The 19,668-nt window shown below is 38.0% G+C and overlaps 1 protein-coding gene across 2 annotated transcripts in view; it reads right to left on the minus strand.

The window, feature by feature from the left end:
• The window catches only part of JAM3 (junctional adhesion molecule 3), an 86,311-nt gene extending 68,382 nt beyond the window's left edge, over positions 1-17,929 (minus strand). For both annotated transcript variants that reach the window (XR_003570486.1, XM_027877640.1), the window contains exon 1: positions 17,813-17,929. Coding sequence is in view for 1 of the 2 variants with exons in the window: in XM_027877640.1 (XP_027733441.1) it covers positions 17,813-17,888 (76 nt within the window). In the remaining variant the exon portion in view is untranslated. The remainder of the gene's footprint in view (positions 1-17,812) is intronic.
• Positions 17,930-19,668: the final 1,739 nt, after the last annotated feature.

The raw sequence follows: 19,668 nt of genomic DNA on the forward strand, positions 1-19,668 counted from the left end.
AGAAATGTTGAGCTGTTTTTACTCTGCGCTCCTGAAACCTAAAACTAGCATTTTGTTTTATTATAAAAATTCAACAGGACAGCAATTAGAACTTCAGACTGGTCTCTTTCCTACTTAGAAAAAAAAAGTATACAAAACTGCTAACTCATCAGCATCATTTGTAAGTGACTCCTCTGCAAGAAAATATCTAAAGTTGAGTTGATAGCATGTGGCTCAGGAGCACCAAGATACTATTCAACTTTAGAAAGAAGCTCTCTTTAGATGAGGTGTCAAATATCCAGTAGGGCCTATAATAATTTTCTTGTGTAGCCCAAACCAAATTAAAATGTAATTGGGAAATATATAACAAAATAAATAAAAATACAACAGAATACAAATAATGCTTCAATGTGGTTTTCTAAGTCAAAGATGTGGCTTCTGAGATCTTTATATCCAGTCTAGTGGCCTGGGTTTCTATTTGAGTTTAACACCACTGTTTTAAAGGGTAATCAACAATATATGGAAGAAAAGAATGTTGGAAGAAGAAAAACCATATGCAAAGGAGGGGAAAATGTGACTTACTCCCCACCCCCAAGCCCCAGATCACACAATACTGTTACATATGATGAGATTTTTTTAATTAATTTATTTTGATTTATCAACAATCGCTCTCATATGCTTTTGAGTTTAAGATTTTTCTCCCCCTCCCTCCCCACTACTCTCCCCAAGACGGTGTACAATTTGATATAGGCTATACATATACATTCCTATATTCCTATATTTTCATATTAGTGATGTTGTAAATAAGAATTAGAACCAATAGGAGGAACCACCAGAAAGAGGAAACAAAACTCAACAGAAGAAAAAAAACAGCAAATAGTATGCTTTAATATGCATTCAAACTCCATAGTTCTTTCTTTGGATGTGGATAGCATTTTCCATCACGAAGCCTTTGGAAATGTCTTAGGTCTTTGTATTGCTGGAAAGGGTTAAGTTTATCAATATTAGTCACAGCACAATGTTGCTGTTATTGTGCACAATGTTCTCCTGGGTTCTGCTCACTTCACTCAGCATCAGACCATGCAAGTCTTTCCAGGTTTTTCTGAAGTCAGCCTGTTCATCATTTCTTATAGCACAATAGTATTCCATTACATTCATATACCACAACTTGTTCAGCCATTCCCCAATTGATGGGCATCCTCTCAATTTCCAATTTTTTGCCACATATGATGAGATTTTAATGTATAAACAAGATGCAATGTATGTATGTAATGGAGTTTTATTCCTCTCCCTCAACTGATATAGTCATGAAAGGCCTAGAATGTAATCATAAAATGTAAAGGAGGTAATAAAACCTCATAACAATGTGAATAAGATCCCTAAACAACATGTAATTGTCTGAGACTCATTCACATTCCTAGAGCCAATATATAAAAGAAGTATGTACATCAGTAGTTGAGGAGCTCAAATGTGAACATAGGAGATAGTTGTGGAAGGAGACTGATTTGTAATAGTGACAAGGTGGAAGCAAAGGAAAAAGGAGAAAAATTCCTCTTTACTCCATCTACTATGGCAACAGAGCTACTGGATCAATAGGAGACATTGCAACCAGTGGGGAACAGAGACATATGGATACAGAGAGTCACCCCAGAGAAGAAGCTTCAAGGCAATCAAGAGTCAATTATGAAGAGGAGCAGACATTGAAACCAAGGGGAGCTGCATGAGGGTGCTATACAGGGAGAAAGGACTTCTATATCCTGCAGGACCAAGAACTGTGTGTTTACATGTATGCCTACATGTGTACATGTGCTACATGTGTACATCAATGACACATGTATTCTAGGTTTGAAACTACTTTTTCCCACAAATTTCCCACAAATACAGTGGGAAAGTGCACTGGAGGTTTTGTAACAACTATTCTTGCTATGTTATTTTAGTAGATACTCTTGAGAAGAGCTAATACAATCTACTGTCTGATCATTCATGAGAAGCACACCAGTGGGGGCTGTTGATCCATAATGCAAAGGGTGCATACCTGCAGGGGTACAAAATCCAAGGTAGCAGCTGAGTAGCAAGGTCCCATGTGGAACCCCACCTGCAAATCTGTGGGTTCAAATTGGAGAAGCAGGTCAAAGGGAATGTAATATATATGTCATTAACTAAGAATGTAAACTAGTACAGTTTCTCATCTGCCCGGAAAGGCTTTAATTGAAGAGATGCTTTTAGGAAGTAAAGCAATCCTTGATATTTAGTTAAGAGATATTAAGGATTCTGGTCCTTGTATCTTAAATCTATTCAACAAATGTCCAATTTCTTATCTGGATTAATAAGGCTCCTCAAAGCTGAACTTGTCTTCCTTATATTCTACAGTCCCATCAATAAATCAAGTCAATCAGTATCTGTTTGAACAAAATAACTGATAACATACTACATACAAAACACTATGTTGGTGCAGAGGGGATACAAAGACAAAACAGTCCCTGCCTCCAAAGAGTTCTCTTTTAGTTTGGAAGACAAGTACATAAAATGTTTCATAACAACAAATGTTTCATAATAACAAATTATTATAAATAATTCAAGATAATGATAGAAGAAATGTCAAGGTAAAAGATGATTCATCAATAAATGAATCACAAAGGTAATACTTGCAATTAAGTGTTCAGAAAAGAACAAGATCAATTTTAGCCTAGTGTGGTCAAAGAAGGCTTTATAGAAGAGAAACAGCTTGAGCTGAATCTTGAAGGAAAGGGGTAAGATGACAACTAGGGAATGATTCAACAAACTGTGGTATAAGAATATAATGTATTCCTGTATCATAATGAATGATTAATGTGGAGAATTACTCAAGTCTTCCTTACTTTTAAGAAATAGTCAAGTACAAGAATAGAAATGAACAATTACTGTCAGTTGCAATCACTATATTAGTGACTAACTGCTTAACTGTTTTTATAAAGAAGTAAAATACTATATGGAAGGTGTTTATTAGAAAATGACTGATGTATCAGTAAGAAAATATATTAATAAAAATTATTTCTTAAAAGAAAAGGGGCAGAGCATCCCAGCATTCCAGGTTGAATATCACTAATTAATGAGAAGAGGTAGAACACATCGTAAGGCACTGAACTAGGCAATAAAGAAGCTTTTAAAAAGACAAATAAGATATCTTAACTTTCAAGGAGCTTATCATGTAGTTCAAAAGATTAAGCATGAAGATGAATAACTATAATGCAAAGTAGATTCTGATAAATATTTAACAGGTGCCAAATATTCTAGGAGTTCTAAGAGATCACTTCTAGCTTGGGAAGGGTATCAGAGAGATCCTGGAAAACTTTATGGAGGAGATAGCATCTAAACTGGGTCTTCACAATGGACAAAACGTTCCAAATTGATGCTGGGATTCCAGGCGGAGTTGAATGAGCAAAGTTATAAAGGCTAAATAAAAAGTGTGAGTTATGTTCATGAAATAGCAAAATAGTACAGTTTGTCTGGAATACAGAATATGTAAAAGGCAGTAATGTGAGTTAAAGGTGGAAAGGCAGGTTGCCTGTCCATGTTGCTAAGAGCCTTAAAAGCCAGATGTCTGAACTTTATTCATAAGCAATAGACCAGCACTGACATTTTGGGCACGAGAGTATCACAGAACAGTACACCTGAAAGGTCACAACAGCTGCATTATGCAGGATGAATTAGAGACTGGAGGAGAGAAGACTGGTCAGAAGGCTATTGAAATTATTCAGGAAAGAAATAGAGGGATTAGAGGCAGTGGGCACTCAGAAATACAGAAAGGGTGGAAGCAATAGATATTGCTAACCTGCAATCCACAGGATAATATATGCTCAGGGGATAATGAATAAACATCATTGTACAATGGAGGAGCACTGGCTCTGAGTACAAATCCCACCACCAACACCTATCTAACCTATCACAAGTCACTTAAACTTTCTGAGCCTCACCTGTTTAGGGTGGGGGTGAATGGGCAAAGGGTGTTAGGCTACATAGCCTCTGGGATGCCTGCCAGCTCTAAACTATGATCCCATGAACATTACCCAGACATCTTGAAGATGCTCAAAAAATGTGAAATTACACAAAGCTAAGCTCTCTCACCTTTATCTTGCTAAACAGAAAAATCAATAACATTCTAGGATCTAACTTCATTTCCTCTTTGTCCCCCATATACAAGAAAGGTAAACAAGGTCCTGATCCTGTAATCTGGGATGGCAACTCCAGTGATTTTCCTGGATGGTGAGTCAATCTTTACAGGAAACCAAGGATTTTCAATCAAGCTCATCAAATGATAATGCCACTGCAGCTAAGACAGGGAAGGATGCGTCACAAAGGTCAAAACTGGGGACTGAACTCCAGCTTAATATTCTTCCCCAAGGTTCATTAAAAACAGCTTACAAATACATAAGAGGAAAAGGTGCTGATAACATGAAGGAATAGAAGCAACCAAACTTTTAACAGATTTTATTTATTTTGCATGTGCAAAACTTGCTTGACAACAAGGACACAGAACAGAAAAGCTGTGAGTTAAGGAGAGAATTAAACATACTCCTCCTCAAAGAAAGTTTCCTGACTGATCTCACTCATAAGAATATTTTGGTATAATCTGAAAACAGCATGTGGGATATTAATGATAGAGTAATGATGGGAGAAAATATTTGTTCTGGCTTCGGTGAGTCCCAACCCTTCCTTCTTAACCCCCAACCGGTGTTATAAAACAGACCTACTAGAGGCCTGTTCTCTCTGAACCACTCCCTTAGCTTAAGGGAAAAGAAAAGATCAACATCTATTAAAAACAGAAATCTAGGTAGATAGAGGAGGAATTCAGACTCTAAAACTGGCAGGAATTTCATCTCTTCAGTTCTGTTTTTCATCTACCTCAATCCTGACCCCCTGGAGACTTACTAGTTTAAAATGAAATACTTTCAAAAAATCCCTCGACTTGTCTTCTTAAAAATTACATGCATACTGCACTTTTAAATTTAAATTTAACCCTTAATTCTCTGATCTGCCCACAGAAAGAAATATAAATTGGGAATGTATAGGGAATTTGACCATATAGTTGACATAAACTGTTACTTCTATTATTGTTAAGAATACAGGAAGCTCAGTTTAACAGAATTAATGGAAAGACAGTATAAAGAGAATAATTAGAAATTTTACTATTTTATACCACTACAAATGTAAAGGGTATTATTTATAGAGGCAGCTTTAGGAAAAATCATTCCTAACCCTAAACCTCATTAAGAAACCAAGCTTTAAAAATATACAACTTCAGCCCTGGTCGCCATCACTCCAATAAAGTAACAATCTACTACATTCACTGGGAGAATGAAAATTGTGTGCTGCTAGAAGTGAAAAAGGATTACCATGAAATTAGCCATCTGCCCTTTTTTTTTTCCCCACAATTAGCAAGTAGCTAGACCCTTCCCAATAGTTAATCTACAGTCACACTAAGGGTAAGGAACTGATAGCTAATACCTGCTCATTTAATTTTGAATGATATTCACAAATGTGAACTGATTAAGTTCTCCTCCCTTCCCCCAAAAAAAGCTCAAATGAAAAAGAGCATGGTAACTGCATTTTACAGATGGAAGTCATGCAAATGCTCCTTGAATCAGTGTCTTTTCATCACAACTTATTTCTGGACCTCTAAAAACACTTGATTGATCCTGATATCTATTCAACCAAAGTAAATGTGAATAAAGTAGCAGATGTGAAAAAAGGAATATAGATGTTTTAGCAGTAGGTAATAAGAGAAAGGTAGGTTTTTAATTACTTCCAAATGACTTGGATTAAATGTCAGCGCAATTTCTCCAAAGTCCAACAGTAAAAGATATTCCCATGTAGCTAAGAAATCAGATGTGGAGCAGGAAAATCCCCAGAAGACCTAATTTCCAAAGTACCATACATCTTTCCTCATCAGGAGGACTAAATGGGAGGCTACAAGTAACAGAATCTTCCAGAAAGATGATGGGTGGTTTTCATCTTCAAAGTGCATTCAATTGAGTATTTCAGTGAACCAAATTTTCATTCTAAAGACTCCATACCTAAGAAGCAACTAGGTAGAGGGTCTAGAGCAGGGGTGGGAAACCTGCAGCCTCAAGGCCACATGTGGCCCCCTACTGCTGCCCTTTGACTGAATCCAAACTTCCCCTTAATAAAAGGATTTGTTCTGTAAAACTTGGCCTCAGTAAAAAGCGCCCAAGGATCTGGAAGGCCACATGTGGCCTCAAGACTGCAGGTTCCCCACTCCTGGTCTAGAGTTAGGAAGACCTGAGTTCCAATCAAGCCTTAGACAATTATTAGCTGTGTGACCCTGGGCAAGTCATTTGACCTCCAGATGCCACAGTGTCCTCATCTGTAAAATGGAAATAATAATAGCACCTACCTCTCAGGTTTGTTATGGAGATCAAATGAGATAACATATGTAAGTGCTTAGCACAGTACCTGACACACAGTATACACTATATGAATGTTAGTTGCTGTTATTATTATTGTTTTTACTATTTTGAAGTCAGCCTTCAGGGCCAAAACCAAGACTGCTCCTGTGTTTTGCTTCTTCAAACCTTGCAGAATTGCTACCTCTTGGTCCAGTCAGTTGCCCTAGGTAGAATACCTATAGTTCTTTACCAGATCTTGAGGCAATTTCTTATCATTATACTGGATAAGCATTTATTTAAAAGGTTGAACTAGGGATGATAGCAAACTCTTGGAGCTAAATGGAATCAAAAGATTGTCTCAAATAACTTTAACCATTTTCTAAAAATATCATCAAATAATGAGAATTTTAAAGTAGTTTTAGAAATGCATTATGTAATTGCAATGACAAATCTAAGTCCCAAAGAAGAGATGATGGAACACTTTTATCCTCTCAGAAGAGAACTAGATGACTGCAGGTACACAATGTTGAATATCCTGTTAGATATGGTCCCTATATTATGGTTTTGCTTAATTGTTTTTCCTCTGTCACAAGGGAGAGTTCACTGAGGCTGAGAGTATAATGGTAAATGACTGTGATGTGCAAAACAAAAGAAGCCAATAAAACTTTTTAATGAAAGAGAAGGAAAAAAAGCATTACAATCTTCCCTTATAGCCAGAAATTTTTGTTAAAACTGTAATTAAATCTGCCACAATTTAAATATGCTTTCAAAGAATATCAGTCATGATATTATCTTCTTATGTCAAGAAAGAATGTACGCGAAGAACTTTGCAAACCAATACATAGCAATCATTGCTAATATTAACCACTTCTTTATCTCCTTCACTGGCTCTTAAATCTTCTTGCTCTATAAATCTGGGTAATTAGTCAGTCAATAAACATTGATTAAGTGCCTACTATGTACCAGGAACTATGCTAAGCACTAGGGATATAAAAGGCAGTCCCTGCTCTCAAGCTCACAGTCTACGGGAATATGGGAAAACAGAATGCAAATAATTATGTACAAACTATACATAAGATAAATTGAAAATAATCAACAGAAGAAAGTCACTAGAATTAAAAGGACTTCCTGGAGAAGGTGAGATTTTTGCTGGAACTGGAAAGCAAACAAGGAAGGCAGGAAAAGAGATGAAGAGGGAGAGACAGCCAATGAAAGTACCCAGAGTTGCAAGATGGAATATCCTTTTAGAGAAACAGCAAGCAAACAACTCTGTATTTCGAGTATGTAAGATATAAGAAGACTGGCAGGTGTAATAAGACTCAAAAGGTAGCAAGACCAGATTATACAAGGCTTTGAATGTCAAAGGACTTTATATTTGATCCTAGAGGTGACTGGAAGCCACTGGGATTTACGAAGTAGGGGGGTAACATCAGACTTGAGCTTTAGGAAAATTGCTTTGGCAACTGAGTGGAGAATGGGCAAGAATGAGGAAAGACATGTCAGGGAGACCAACCAGTAGGTTCATGCAGTAGTCTAAGTAGAAGGAGATAAGGGCCTGCACCAAGGTGATGGCAGTGTCAAAGCTCTTGAGAGACATGTGCTTTTACAAAACATGATATGAAGGTAAAATCAACAGGCATTAGCCACAAATTGGATTGGGGAGGAGAGAGAAGTGGGAGGTGAGAGACTGAGTAATCAAAATTATTTACTCTCTTTGACTCTTCACCCTTTCTCTTGAAAATTTCATTCTTGTTTATGGCTTCAAACTACCATCACTCAGAGAATGAATTACAAATCAACCTCTCTCAAAATTTATATCTAATGAAATTTTCTTTCATTTGTGAAGAAATTATTAGAGATAAACAGATGGATTTTATTTTGTAATGATAAAAGTATTTTGCACAGAAAATCAATTATCTCTAAAATAAAAAGAAAAGAGATTGAGAAAAAAAACTTCCAGGCAAACGTATCTTACAGAATACGGACATCTAAAAAGTATGGGGAACCATTATATGCATATATTTGTGTATACATACACACACATACATATATACATATACACACACATGCATATATGCACACATATACAATGTGGTGTGTGTATGCATGCATGTATGTTTGCAAATATACATATACACATGAGACAACCCCATGGACATTACTGGTATGATATTGTTCATGGGGTCACAAAGAGTCAGACACAAATGAACAAAATATATATTTAAATACATATATAACATAACATACATATATAACATATATATACAAATACATATATAACATCTATAACAAATACATACTTTTTCCCCAACAGAGACATGGGCAAGGGGGAACAAACAATTGTTTAATTAAGAAATAGAAATGATTAATAACCTCATAAGAAACTTTTAATTTTCTACTCCAAGAAACAGTAATGTTAAAAATTGTCAAAATAATGTTAAGATACTACCTTACACCCAAAACACTGGCTTCAAAGAGCAGTAAAAATGTCAAATATCCAATATTTTGTGGATTTCATTGTCAATACAACTATAAACTGGTGTGAACTTTTTGGAAATCAATCTGAAAATATTCATGCCACAAAAATGATAATATTGTTTGCCTTGGCAATCTAATACTGCAACTATATCCTAAAAATGTCATTAAAAGAAAAAAAAACTATCTATTCAAAGCTGCTTAATTCCTAACAACAAAAAACAATGGGGAATGGATGAATAAAAAGCAGCAGAATGGAGAGAGTGCTAGAGCCAGCCTTACAGTTAGGAAGCCCTATGTCTTGCCTCGGTACCATAATGGCTCTGATCAAAACCTCTCACTTGTCCTTGGCAAGTCTTAAGTTGCAGGGAAGGGGCCTGCCTATACTGGAACAGGGAGTTTCCTATACATATGAAGTTACAGGTCCTGTCCCTATCCATATTCCATATAACTATGATGAAATATTGTCATGCTATAAAAATGACAAAAGAAACATAAAAAGATATGGAAAGGTCAATATAAAATTATTTAAAGTAAGATCAGAAGGATAAAAACAATATATACTTTAACTACAATTAAACTTTTTTAAAGGCAGTGGAACTTTATAAATACAGAAAATAATTCTGAAGAAAACTAAAATAAAATATTCTTATTTTAAGATGTATGTCATTATTAATAAAAATGTAATTTGAATTTTGGAGTTTTATTTGGAGTTATTTTGTCTTTTGTTTGATTTTACTTCCTGAATGTCCCTGATATGTCTTTCTCTGCTTGCATCAGAGAAAATACTGAAAATACTGCTTATTTAAAACTACAAATTTGCCTTTCCTAAGCTCCAGCTCTCAATTCCAACTGTCTTTTGGAACATTCCATTTGGATATTCCACCATCACCTAAAATAACACCTCTAAAACCAAACTTACCATCTTTCACAAAAAAAAAACTTTTTTTCTAGATTTCTGTTTATGTTAATAGCCCCATTAGTCTCTCAATCAACTAGATGTTAAACCTTAGATTAATTTTTTATTTCTTCTCCTTTTCAGTTATATACAGTCCTACTTCATAATGACTAAAAAGAAGGTTTTATCTGTCCTGCATAGCTGAGTGTTAAAGGTGGGGTTCCAACACGCCCCTTCCACCCCACCCAACAATTCAAATTAATCAAGGACACCTGGATTGAAAAAACATCAATCAAAATTGTAAACTAGGTGTGAACAAATCCTTAATCAATTTGATAAAATTAAGGTGCTTTTTCTACTGGATAAAGGCAGATTCCTGCCACACAGAAAACATCCTGTGACTGGCTGGCTTAAAAAAAATCAGACATACCTGCAAGCCAATGAATAATGGTCAGTATCATGGTGGGAGAGCTCCACTTCAAAGGATTCCAGTTGCAGCCAAACCCTGGAGAGGCTGGCATTCTTGGCAGAGGAAAGGAGGAGAGCTTTTCTCCTCCCCTCCTCCAGTCCCTACTACTGACTCTTTTACTAGAGGGACTGGAATCATCCCATCCTGATGCAAGCAGAGAAAGACATATCAGGGACATACTACAGACAAACAAGGATACAGACAGCTACCTTAAAGAAGCTACTTCTAGAGCATGACCCCTTATCCTTGAGAAGAACGCTTGCTATGCAACTCAAGAAATGGCTTTCAAAACCCAAAAATTGTGAATTTATCCTCTGACCACAATGCTCTATTTTTGTGATTCCACTACTTTTTTATCTTAAGTTTGAGTCCATTCTCCCTAGGCACACTGTGTATAGAAAGGGAGAGTATACATCAGGATTTGGGATAGGAGGAGGACGCCAGCAAAAAAATGTTTTGTAGCAATGGTTCTTGCCACCTGATTAAAAAACACCCTTTCTAAAAGCCAATTAAGCCTGGCTGATTATCAGAGGGAAGACTCTCAGGGTTAATCCTAGACCCCTAAGGAAGCAAAGCAATTAAAGTAGGAACTGGGAGAGTAGCCTCACAGGGGATGCTACATATATACATATACATACATATATATATATATGTGTGTGTGTGTGTATATGTGTGTGTGTGTGTGTGTAGATACATATGTGTGTGCATATATATATATAGGCAGAATGGCATGGTGGAATTTTGCATTTGGAATCCGGAAAACATAGGCTCACATTCTACCTCAGACAATTACTAGCTGTATAACCCCAGGCAGATCACTTAACCTTTATGAGCTTTGATTTCCTTCTTGGTAAAATGAAAACAAATAATAACATCTATCTTACAGTGTTGTTGAGGGGATCAAATGAAATAACGTATATATAGTAATTTGTAAATCTTAAAGTGCTAGATAAACATGAACAATTATTATTATTATTGTTACTATCCATTTTTCTTCCTATCTAGCCATTCAATAGGATACTAGGGCTTACATCTAGGATATACTGCCACTTTCCTTCTAATACCTGCCTCTCTCTACCTGGAACAATGAGTCCTCCAGTCCTGCACATCCAGACATGCTCCCTCCTGCACATTCCAAGGAGGCAAGGAAGGAGATGTTAATCCAGTCAACTGTGGGACCTGGCAGAGATGGCCAGATTTGAGGCTGAGTGAGCCTTTTATAACCAGCAGAAAGACTATTTCATTGCATCAAGCTACATACCAGGACCTAGCCAATTGAGGCTAAGTGGCTAGTGGATAAAGCACTAGACTTAGTCAGGAAGATTGGAGTTCAAATCCTGCCTCAGACCCTTACTAGCTATGTGACCCTGGGCAAGTCACTTTTTTTCTACCTCAATTTTCTAATAAATCAAGGTTTAGACTTGATAACCTCCAATGCCTCTTCTGCTTCTAAATCTATGATCCTATAATATCTTGCCATCTACCGTGGTATGGTATATGTACCACATTTTCTTCCCAATGTAGGTTTTGCATCTATTAGGAAATAATAATCAAGATAATATGACCATTGTTAATGAAAGACATAAAAATCTACTTCCCTATGGCTCCACTCAGTCCTAGACTATGAGTGCTTAACCTTCTTTGTGTAATGGACCCCTTTTATGGACCCCATCTCATAATAATATTTTAAATACATAAAGTAAAATACATAGGATTACAAAGGAAACCAATTATACTTAAATACAGTAATCAAAGTTGTTTTTTTTTAAATAAGTTTGTGGGCCCTAAGTTAAAAACCCCTGGTTCTAGATCATAATTTCCTTCAAATATATAGTCACTACCACCCTACATGTGCTATAACTCCTTTGAGGAGTATAAACTCTTTGGGGGCTGGGACTTCAGATAAGCACAATGCTTATCACAGAGTAAGAACTTAATACTTGTTGAGTGACTGATTATTACATCTACAACCAGACTAAGATACTTAAAACACTCCTTTGATCACATCATTCCTCGGTTCCAAATTCTATAGAAATGCAGCTATTCTTATGATTATTGTTCTTCAACAGCTCACCATCACCTACAGAATAGCAGACAAAATCATTCACTGGAGTACCTCTTCAAGTACCTCAGCACTCTTAGCATCTCATGCTCCCTAACGCAAATTCTCTATTACAGCTAAACAGGTTCATATGATCCCCAAATACATGTGCATTTCCAGGTCCATTTTTTAAAACTCATGCCATTTCCCTTTCTTGAAGATGAGCCTTCCTCCTGAATTTTTCCTTATCTGCATCCTAATTATACTTCTAGCCCTAAGTCAAAAGAACCATCTCCTCTATGAGCATCCCAGCCCATAATGAGTTCTCTTTTCTGAATTCCTATGGACCTTACATGCTGTATCTCTTCATGTAAATGTCCTGTCTCTCCAACTAGAATGTAAATTTGAGGGCAGGAAGTGTACTTTATACTCTTTTGATCCCCCCCCAGGAATCATATATGTTAAGCACTTTGCATGGTGCCTTACACTCAAATATTTGTTTGCTGATTAAATAATCCAGCACGCTGGCACTAACACCTTAAAGACAAGAACCAGGCTAAACAGAGCATGTGTCTTAGTACTTGGTTAGTCTCTGCCGTGTTAAGGACATCTGTGTTTTATCCTAAAGGTTTAACAAAGTTTACTTACGAGAGATATCCTGTAAGGAAGCTTATATTGGGCAGGAAAAAGTGATAAGGATGCATCAGCTAACAGCTCACATCAGGAAACATTTTTGAGAAGGAAAGGAACCCTTTCCCAAGTAATTTCTCACCAAAGGAAGTGAATTTGACCTTTGTCTTCTTATCACTTAAGATAAAAGAAAAAAAAAAGATCCACCAACTGCTTCCCTCTAGGATGTGTTCTCGACCAGTTTCCCAGCAAACAATTCAATGAAAATGCCACAGTTGGCCATTTTGCTGCCTCTTCCCCCATCCAAAAGCTAGAGAGAGCTAATCTTTTCATTAAATGACTCAGAAAGAATTCATGATCAAACAACTGAACTCCAAGTTAGCCCCACTCTCTCTAACTGAGACTGACACTCGGGAGATATAAGCAAGCACATTTTATTTGCTGTTAGATTAAATTAAAGTCAAAAAATTTCCCTAACCATTTGGGAAGTAAACTAGTGAAGGGAAAAGTAAAAACCTTTCATTATTCTATCTGTTAGTAGTCAAAGTAAAATGCAAATGTTTCGACCAACTGTTTGTGCTAATTATCTTCATGCTAAGAAACCACACCTTTAAATTGCTTTAATTTCAGAGCTTGTTTCTAGGTTCAGAGACAATTTGCTAGTTGATAAACAAGTTTGATAAACAGATTGAAAGCTAGTGCTACAAGCATTAGCTCTGTGTAAAGTGCCATGAGGAAGAGGGAAAAGGAGAAAATAAAGGCTATGGAACGCACAGTCCCTACATTTAATTTTCTAATCCATTCATCAAATGACTAGAGAAAAATACAAAGCACTATATGAGCAAGTATTAGGCTATGTGGCACAGACTACACATGCCAGTAGAATTAATTCAGAGCAGGAAAAAAACCAATGTAGATTGTTCAAAGATGACTTTATGAAAAAGATGTGAGAATTTGTTCTGGATAGAAAGTTTGCAGCAGGGAATATGTATATACATGCACAGAAATAAAACCAAAAAAAGCTTTATGTAGCTTCAGTTAATTAAAAAAAAGTTTGGGAACTTTTTTCCTAGTTATCAGAAACAACCAACAATGAAATCTTCTTTGAACTTATTAACTTCTGAAAAAGCTTCATTTAGCCTCAGTATAATGCATCAATAATCATTTATGAAGTTTCTATTATGTGCCAAACACTTTCGAGAGTTGAGGATACAAAGATACACACAGAGAAAGACAATACTGGGAAATATAACATGGAGTATACATTACTATTATAAATATATAAAATTTCCACCAAGGAAATATCAGTTCTAAAGACTAATCTGCAGAGTTGTTTTTTTTTTTCTTTTTATGTATCATAGCCAGCCAGGCAATGGATCTCCATATAAAATATCACAGCAGTTACTATCCTTGTTAAACTGGGTGTGAAGGAATGTGCTGCTTAGTAAATTCATTTTCAGGCTTCTCTTTATTCGCTGGTGAAGCTATTTGTATATACAGTCAAACTTAGAGGTTAGGTACAGAATATCCTAACTAGCATTGTGTTCCAGTGGCACCACATTCACTCTGCCTGTTAGTAAACAGATCTAAAAAGGGAAGCCACGTTCAGCACTAGGGCATCATCCACGAGCCCAAGCACACACAAACCCCCACATTTTTCTTTCTTTTATTCCACTTGTGCTTGAAAAGAAATTCAAAGCACTTATGAGAATGGAATTTACTGCTATCATATTCTCTGGTAACAGCTGTAAGTTGGTTGTACCAAATCCACAGCTTCTTCTGTTACATTCTGTGGCCACATCACACAGCTTTTGCTTGATATGTTTGAAAATGTATAGAACCAACTCTGCCTGACTCCCTTTGGGGTAAGTTTCATAAAGCTGGAGGAGGATATGTTTGGCAATTTCCTCTAGATATAATGCATCACTGTAATTACTTTCAAGACATCTCAGAGAGCTAAGCATTCAGTTTCCCTAGTCCAAAGCACTCAAGAACAGTTGACCATGAACAAGTCATTTCAGGAATGGACAGCTGACTTGAAGTCACAGTCTGCTTTCAACACAGATGGATTTTATTTTCTTTAAAAAAAAAAAAGTTTAACTGTGATGATGATCTTGCCTTCTGACAAAGGATCATAGGATTTTGAACTAGAAGGAACAGTAGGGACCATCCAACCCAATCCCCTCATCTTCAATTCTACTACAGTTAAAGAGAACTAACAAAGTCTAACAAAGTCAGATACAAAGAAAAGCAATGGAGTCAGTCACCCCCATAAAGCCCTCTTCAAGAGTCTAAACTAATGTGGAGAACAGATTTCGGGTGCAGACTGATTCCAAATTTTTTTTACCTGAAAATCTTCAATTTGTAGATTAAGTTAAGCTTCAACACACAAACTGTCTTGCTCCAGAGATACATATTGCTACAGTTTTAATTCCAAATTAAACACTTTTTATCTAGGACATCAACAGATTAAAAAAAATAGTAATTGCTATATTATCATTTTTTAAAGGCACCTGGCATGATATTTGTAAATCTGAATTGCAGTTGTAACCATTTTAACAAAGGAATATTTTATACACAAAATCACTCAGTATTAACAGTTTCTGATTTGATTTAGCTGATTTATAACTCTCCTGCCTAATGGAAGTGTCCTACTTAACAAGTATACTTGAAAACTCCCAAATTTGATATCCAGAGACTGCTACTACTGACATCCTGCATCAAAGTCCATGAACCAAGATGCTATGCTTTAATATCTTTACATATGATAAAGGCAACAAAGCAACTTGTGATTGTAAACAAAATGAGAAATAGCCACCAAGGTCCTATGAATCATGGAAAACTTATAGGGTGTGAAAACATATGCTGAACAATACCCTAATAGAAAATGATAATTATGTTCTAAAAGTGCCAGTGACTGTATATCCACTTCTTGGGATTCTATTCATCTTTTCTTTATGATGGCTAAATCCCAATATTGGTTAAGTAAAACCACAAAGATAACCCCTCTGGGAGAGAGTAACAGGGGTTAAGAGTATGTAAAATCTTCAAAGCTCTTCTAACAAATGACCAAAGTGAAACTCATTCCTGAACAAAATTAGCAAATGTTTCTGCAATAAAAACTGCAAACTTTAATGTGGACTGGTCCCTACAACAATAGGCAGTTGTTCCTCTGAGTGAATGGGACACAGTGTCAACTTACCACTACAGTCAGGAACTGGGCATTCCTGACACCCTTGTCCCCTGCCTACCTAAGATTGCTTATCTTTTCCAATTTTTGTGTTTTTTGGAACCCAACAGACAACAGATATGGATATTGCCTAAATCCTTGAACACAATCTTGACACCAAAGAGTCTTGTGTTTACCTTAGCTTCTTCCCACATCACTTTTCACCATCTCTGTAAGTTCATTTACATGTAAGTAAATTTCTACAGCAAATAAAAAACTATGTCTCTCTCCAAAAAAAAAGTTTTTCCCATTTCTATAGGTGCATATCAGGAATCATTGTGGGATGGGGGGGAGAGGGGAGGGGGGAGAGAGGGAGGGGGAGGGGGGAGAGGGAGAGAGAGGGAGGGAGAGAGAGAGAGAGATGGAAATTATCAAGTTCTGGGAGTCTTCACACTGTGGAAAAGGACTCAGACCTTTGGGGGAGCAGTTATGGTACAGTGAAAAAGAGCTAGATATTGAGTTAGAAGATAATAGATTTGAGTTCCAGCTAGCTCCGTGACCTCTGGCAAGGCACTTCCCTTCTCTGGGCCCCAAGTTCTCTAAAATGGCAAAAAAGATACTTGCCTTGACTACCTAACTGGGCTATCCTATTTTGAGGCTCGAATTTTAAAAAAATGTATATAAAGGGTTTTGTAAATTGTAAAGCACAATACAGAATGTTTGTATGTTGCTTTACACAGGAAGGTACATTTAAGAAGTTAACAAACATAGCTATGGTTATGTATCTTTATAGACACATATATCTATAACTAGATATAGCCTGTTATAGCTATATCCATATGTATATGTATTACATACATTTATACTGCCTATGTATCCCTATATATAGCCTATATATACGATAGACTATAGTTTAACATTATAGCTATAGTTAGCTATGTTTATTAACCTTCCTAAGAGATAACTGGGAATCCCTTCAATGGATTTTATGGGTCTTCCAACCAAGACAAGAGTAGAACTGACAAAGCTGCCACTCAGTCCTGGTGATGCTGCCGTCAAAAAGTATCGCTCTGACCGTGGTCTTCTATTTACAGAATACAACAGCAGACTTCCCCAGACCTATATGGCACACAGGGCAAGGGAGAAGAGGGGCTGTGCCTAGTTATTCGAAAAGCAAATCAGGCCATGGGGTCCTGTATCTCAGCTGGTTGAGGGGGCACGACCCTCACTGGCCCACCTCTCTGCGGGCACGACTGCCCCTTCTCCCCCTCAGCGCTGAAATCGACACCTCCCCGCCTTTCTTTTCCAGAAGACCCTGCCCCCTTTTCCTACTGCTCCCTTCTCCTACCGCACTCGGTGCCCCAGCCCTGCCCCTGAAAGCAAGTGTAACTCCCTCCCAACCCGCCCCTGCCCGCCCCCCGCTGTGCTCTCCCCCATGCCGGGTCCCCTCTCCATCCCCGCCCCTCCCCCCTTCCCCGGCGGGGCTCCTCACGCCCGCCTCGGGGTGGGAGGCTGAGGTGTCCACGAGGCGCCAACCGGGAGCGCGCGCCCGGCCCTTTCCTCCGCCCGGGATCGTCCTTCCCTCTCGGACCGTTGGTGCTTTTTGTTTTTTGTTTTTTTCCCGCCCCGTTATCCTCGTCCTCGAGCCTCCCCGGCCCGCTCTGCTCCCGTCCCGTCCCCCCGCCATCCTCCTTCCCCTCGGCCCTCACACTCCCTCCCGCCCCCCAGACCCGGCTATCCCTCCGCCTGGAACGCCGGGACTCACTCCGCACAAACAGCAGCAGGACGAGCAGGGACGGCCCAGGGCAGAGGCGGAGGGGCAGCCGCCGGCTCAGCGCCATGTCGAGGGCTACTAGCGGAGCGACCTCCCGAGCCGAGCCGAGCCGAGCCACGGCGTGAGGAGTCGCTTCTGCCCTGCGCCTGCGCTCACCCCGCCCCTAGAGGCGATCGACCCGCCCCCGACTACCACAGCGACTGCAGGACCCAGAAGCGCCGTCACCGGGGTAACCGGAGATGCTGGAGGCTGGTTACCATGGAATCGGGGATGCTCTCGTCCCCGGCATATGGGAAGCCTTTTCAATGGAATTGGAGGAGGGGAGTGGAGGGGAATGATCCACGTATAAGAGAGGGGCGTGCATGTGCGGTAACCATAGATACCGGATGAACCTCGATGCTTTAGATCAGGGAAGGAAAGAGACAAAATTAAAAAGCTCATGTATCCAGTTATGCAAATGTGTATAGGTTCAGGAATATAGACCCAGCTGAGATGAAAAGGTAATAAATTTCATTTTAAAGCACGAGCAAGGCAGAGAATGCCTAGGAGTATATATTATACAAAGTGCCTCAAGATCCTAATGGAGTTTTAAGCTATTAAAGTTTAAAACTTCACTAAGGCTTTTGGCACATCCTGTGTATTGCCCCATTTTGTCTGCAATGGGTGGGAAGTTAGACCAGGTGATTTAAAGTAATTTCTAACACTTAAGCTTTTTGAGAAAATGCCTCACAGAGAGGTCATTTCATCGTGTCAGGAGAGATGAGTGTAAATATATCTTCAAAAGATAGTGTATAAGAGAATTTCATTCTCCTATTTAAGACTTAGAAGCATTAAATTTCTGTAACACTACAAGCACAATGGTAGAATTTTAGAGTCAGTAGAATATAAGCTACATAAGGGCAGGAACTGCTTCATCTTTGTTTTTGTATCCCAGGTACTCAGCACATAGTAGACATTTAATACTTGTTGGAATGATTGCCATGACAGAACAAACGTAGTGTTGATCAAATTTTATATAACCAATAAAAAGTTTAATATGAACAATCTGACACTTGAAAATACAAAGATGTAAGTGAGAAGCACATGAGGCTAGGACATAAAAAGGCAAGTTCGAAAGGGATGTGAAGACAAGTAGACAGGATCAGGAGTGGGGGGTTAAAGAGAAAATAGAATGGAAGGTGAACCAGAAGGTACAAAGAGTACTGAAATCAATACCATAATACATTCATGAAATTACTTATCCTTTGGAAATCCCTGATGTTAAAAACAAATCCAACACTTCAACATTCTGTTAAATGGACAACATATATAGTAACTACAAAATTCTGAATAACTTTCCTCCAAACAACCCTCACTGGCCTATCTCTCTGCAGGCACAAAGGCCCCTCCTCCCCCTCAGCACTAAAATCGACACCTCTCCCCACCACTTTCTTTTCCAGAAGACACTGCCATATTAAATTAAAACCATAATATAAGCTCCACTTTAGAATCAGTAATATTTTTATTTTCATTATACTGAGGATTTGTTTAGTCTGAATTTGTCCTCTTTTCAGCTTGTCCTTCCAGACAAATGTGACATAGTTTCTGGGTAATTTAATGATTTTATTAATAAGGCCAGCAAGTTGGTAATAAAAGTATGGTCATTTGGCCATCTCTCTAAGACCCAAAGACCCCTAATGGCAGTGGGCTCACAGTTTATATGCCCTTCAAAGAGGAGGTATTCCTGCAGGGTGGTCATCAACTCAGATTGGTTAACACAATCAAAGGTGTGGGCTATATTAAAATGAAGGACTTGGGGTACATGACTAAGGTCACTCAAATCTTGATCAAAGAGACATCAATTTCCA

The sequence above is a fragment of the Vombatus ursinus genome, unplaced genomic scaffold (assembly GCF_900497805.2).
Source record: "Vombatus ursinus unplaced genomic scaffold, bare-nosed wombat genome assembly UNPS02014813.1, whole genome shotgun sequence".
Lineage (NCBI taxonomy): Eukaryota > Metazoa > Chordata > Mammalia > Diprotodontia > Vombatidae > Vombatus > Vombatus ursinus.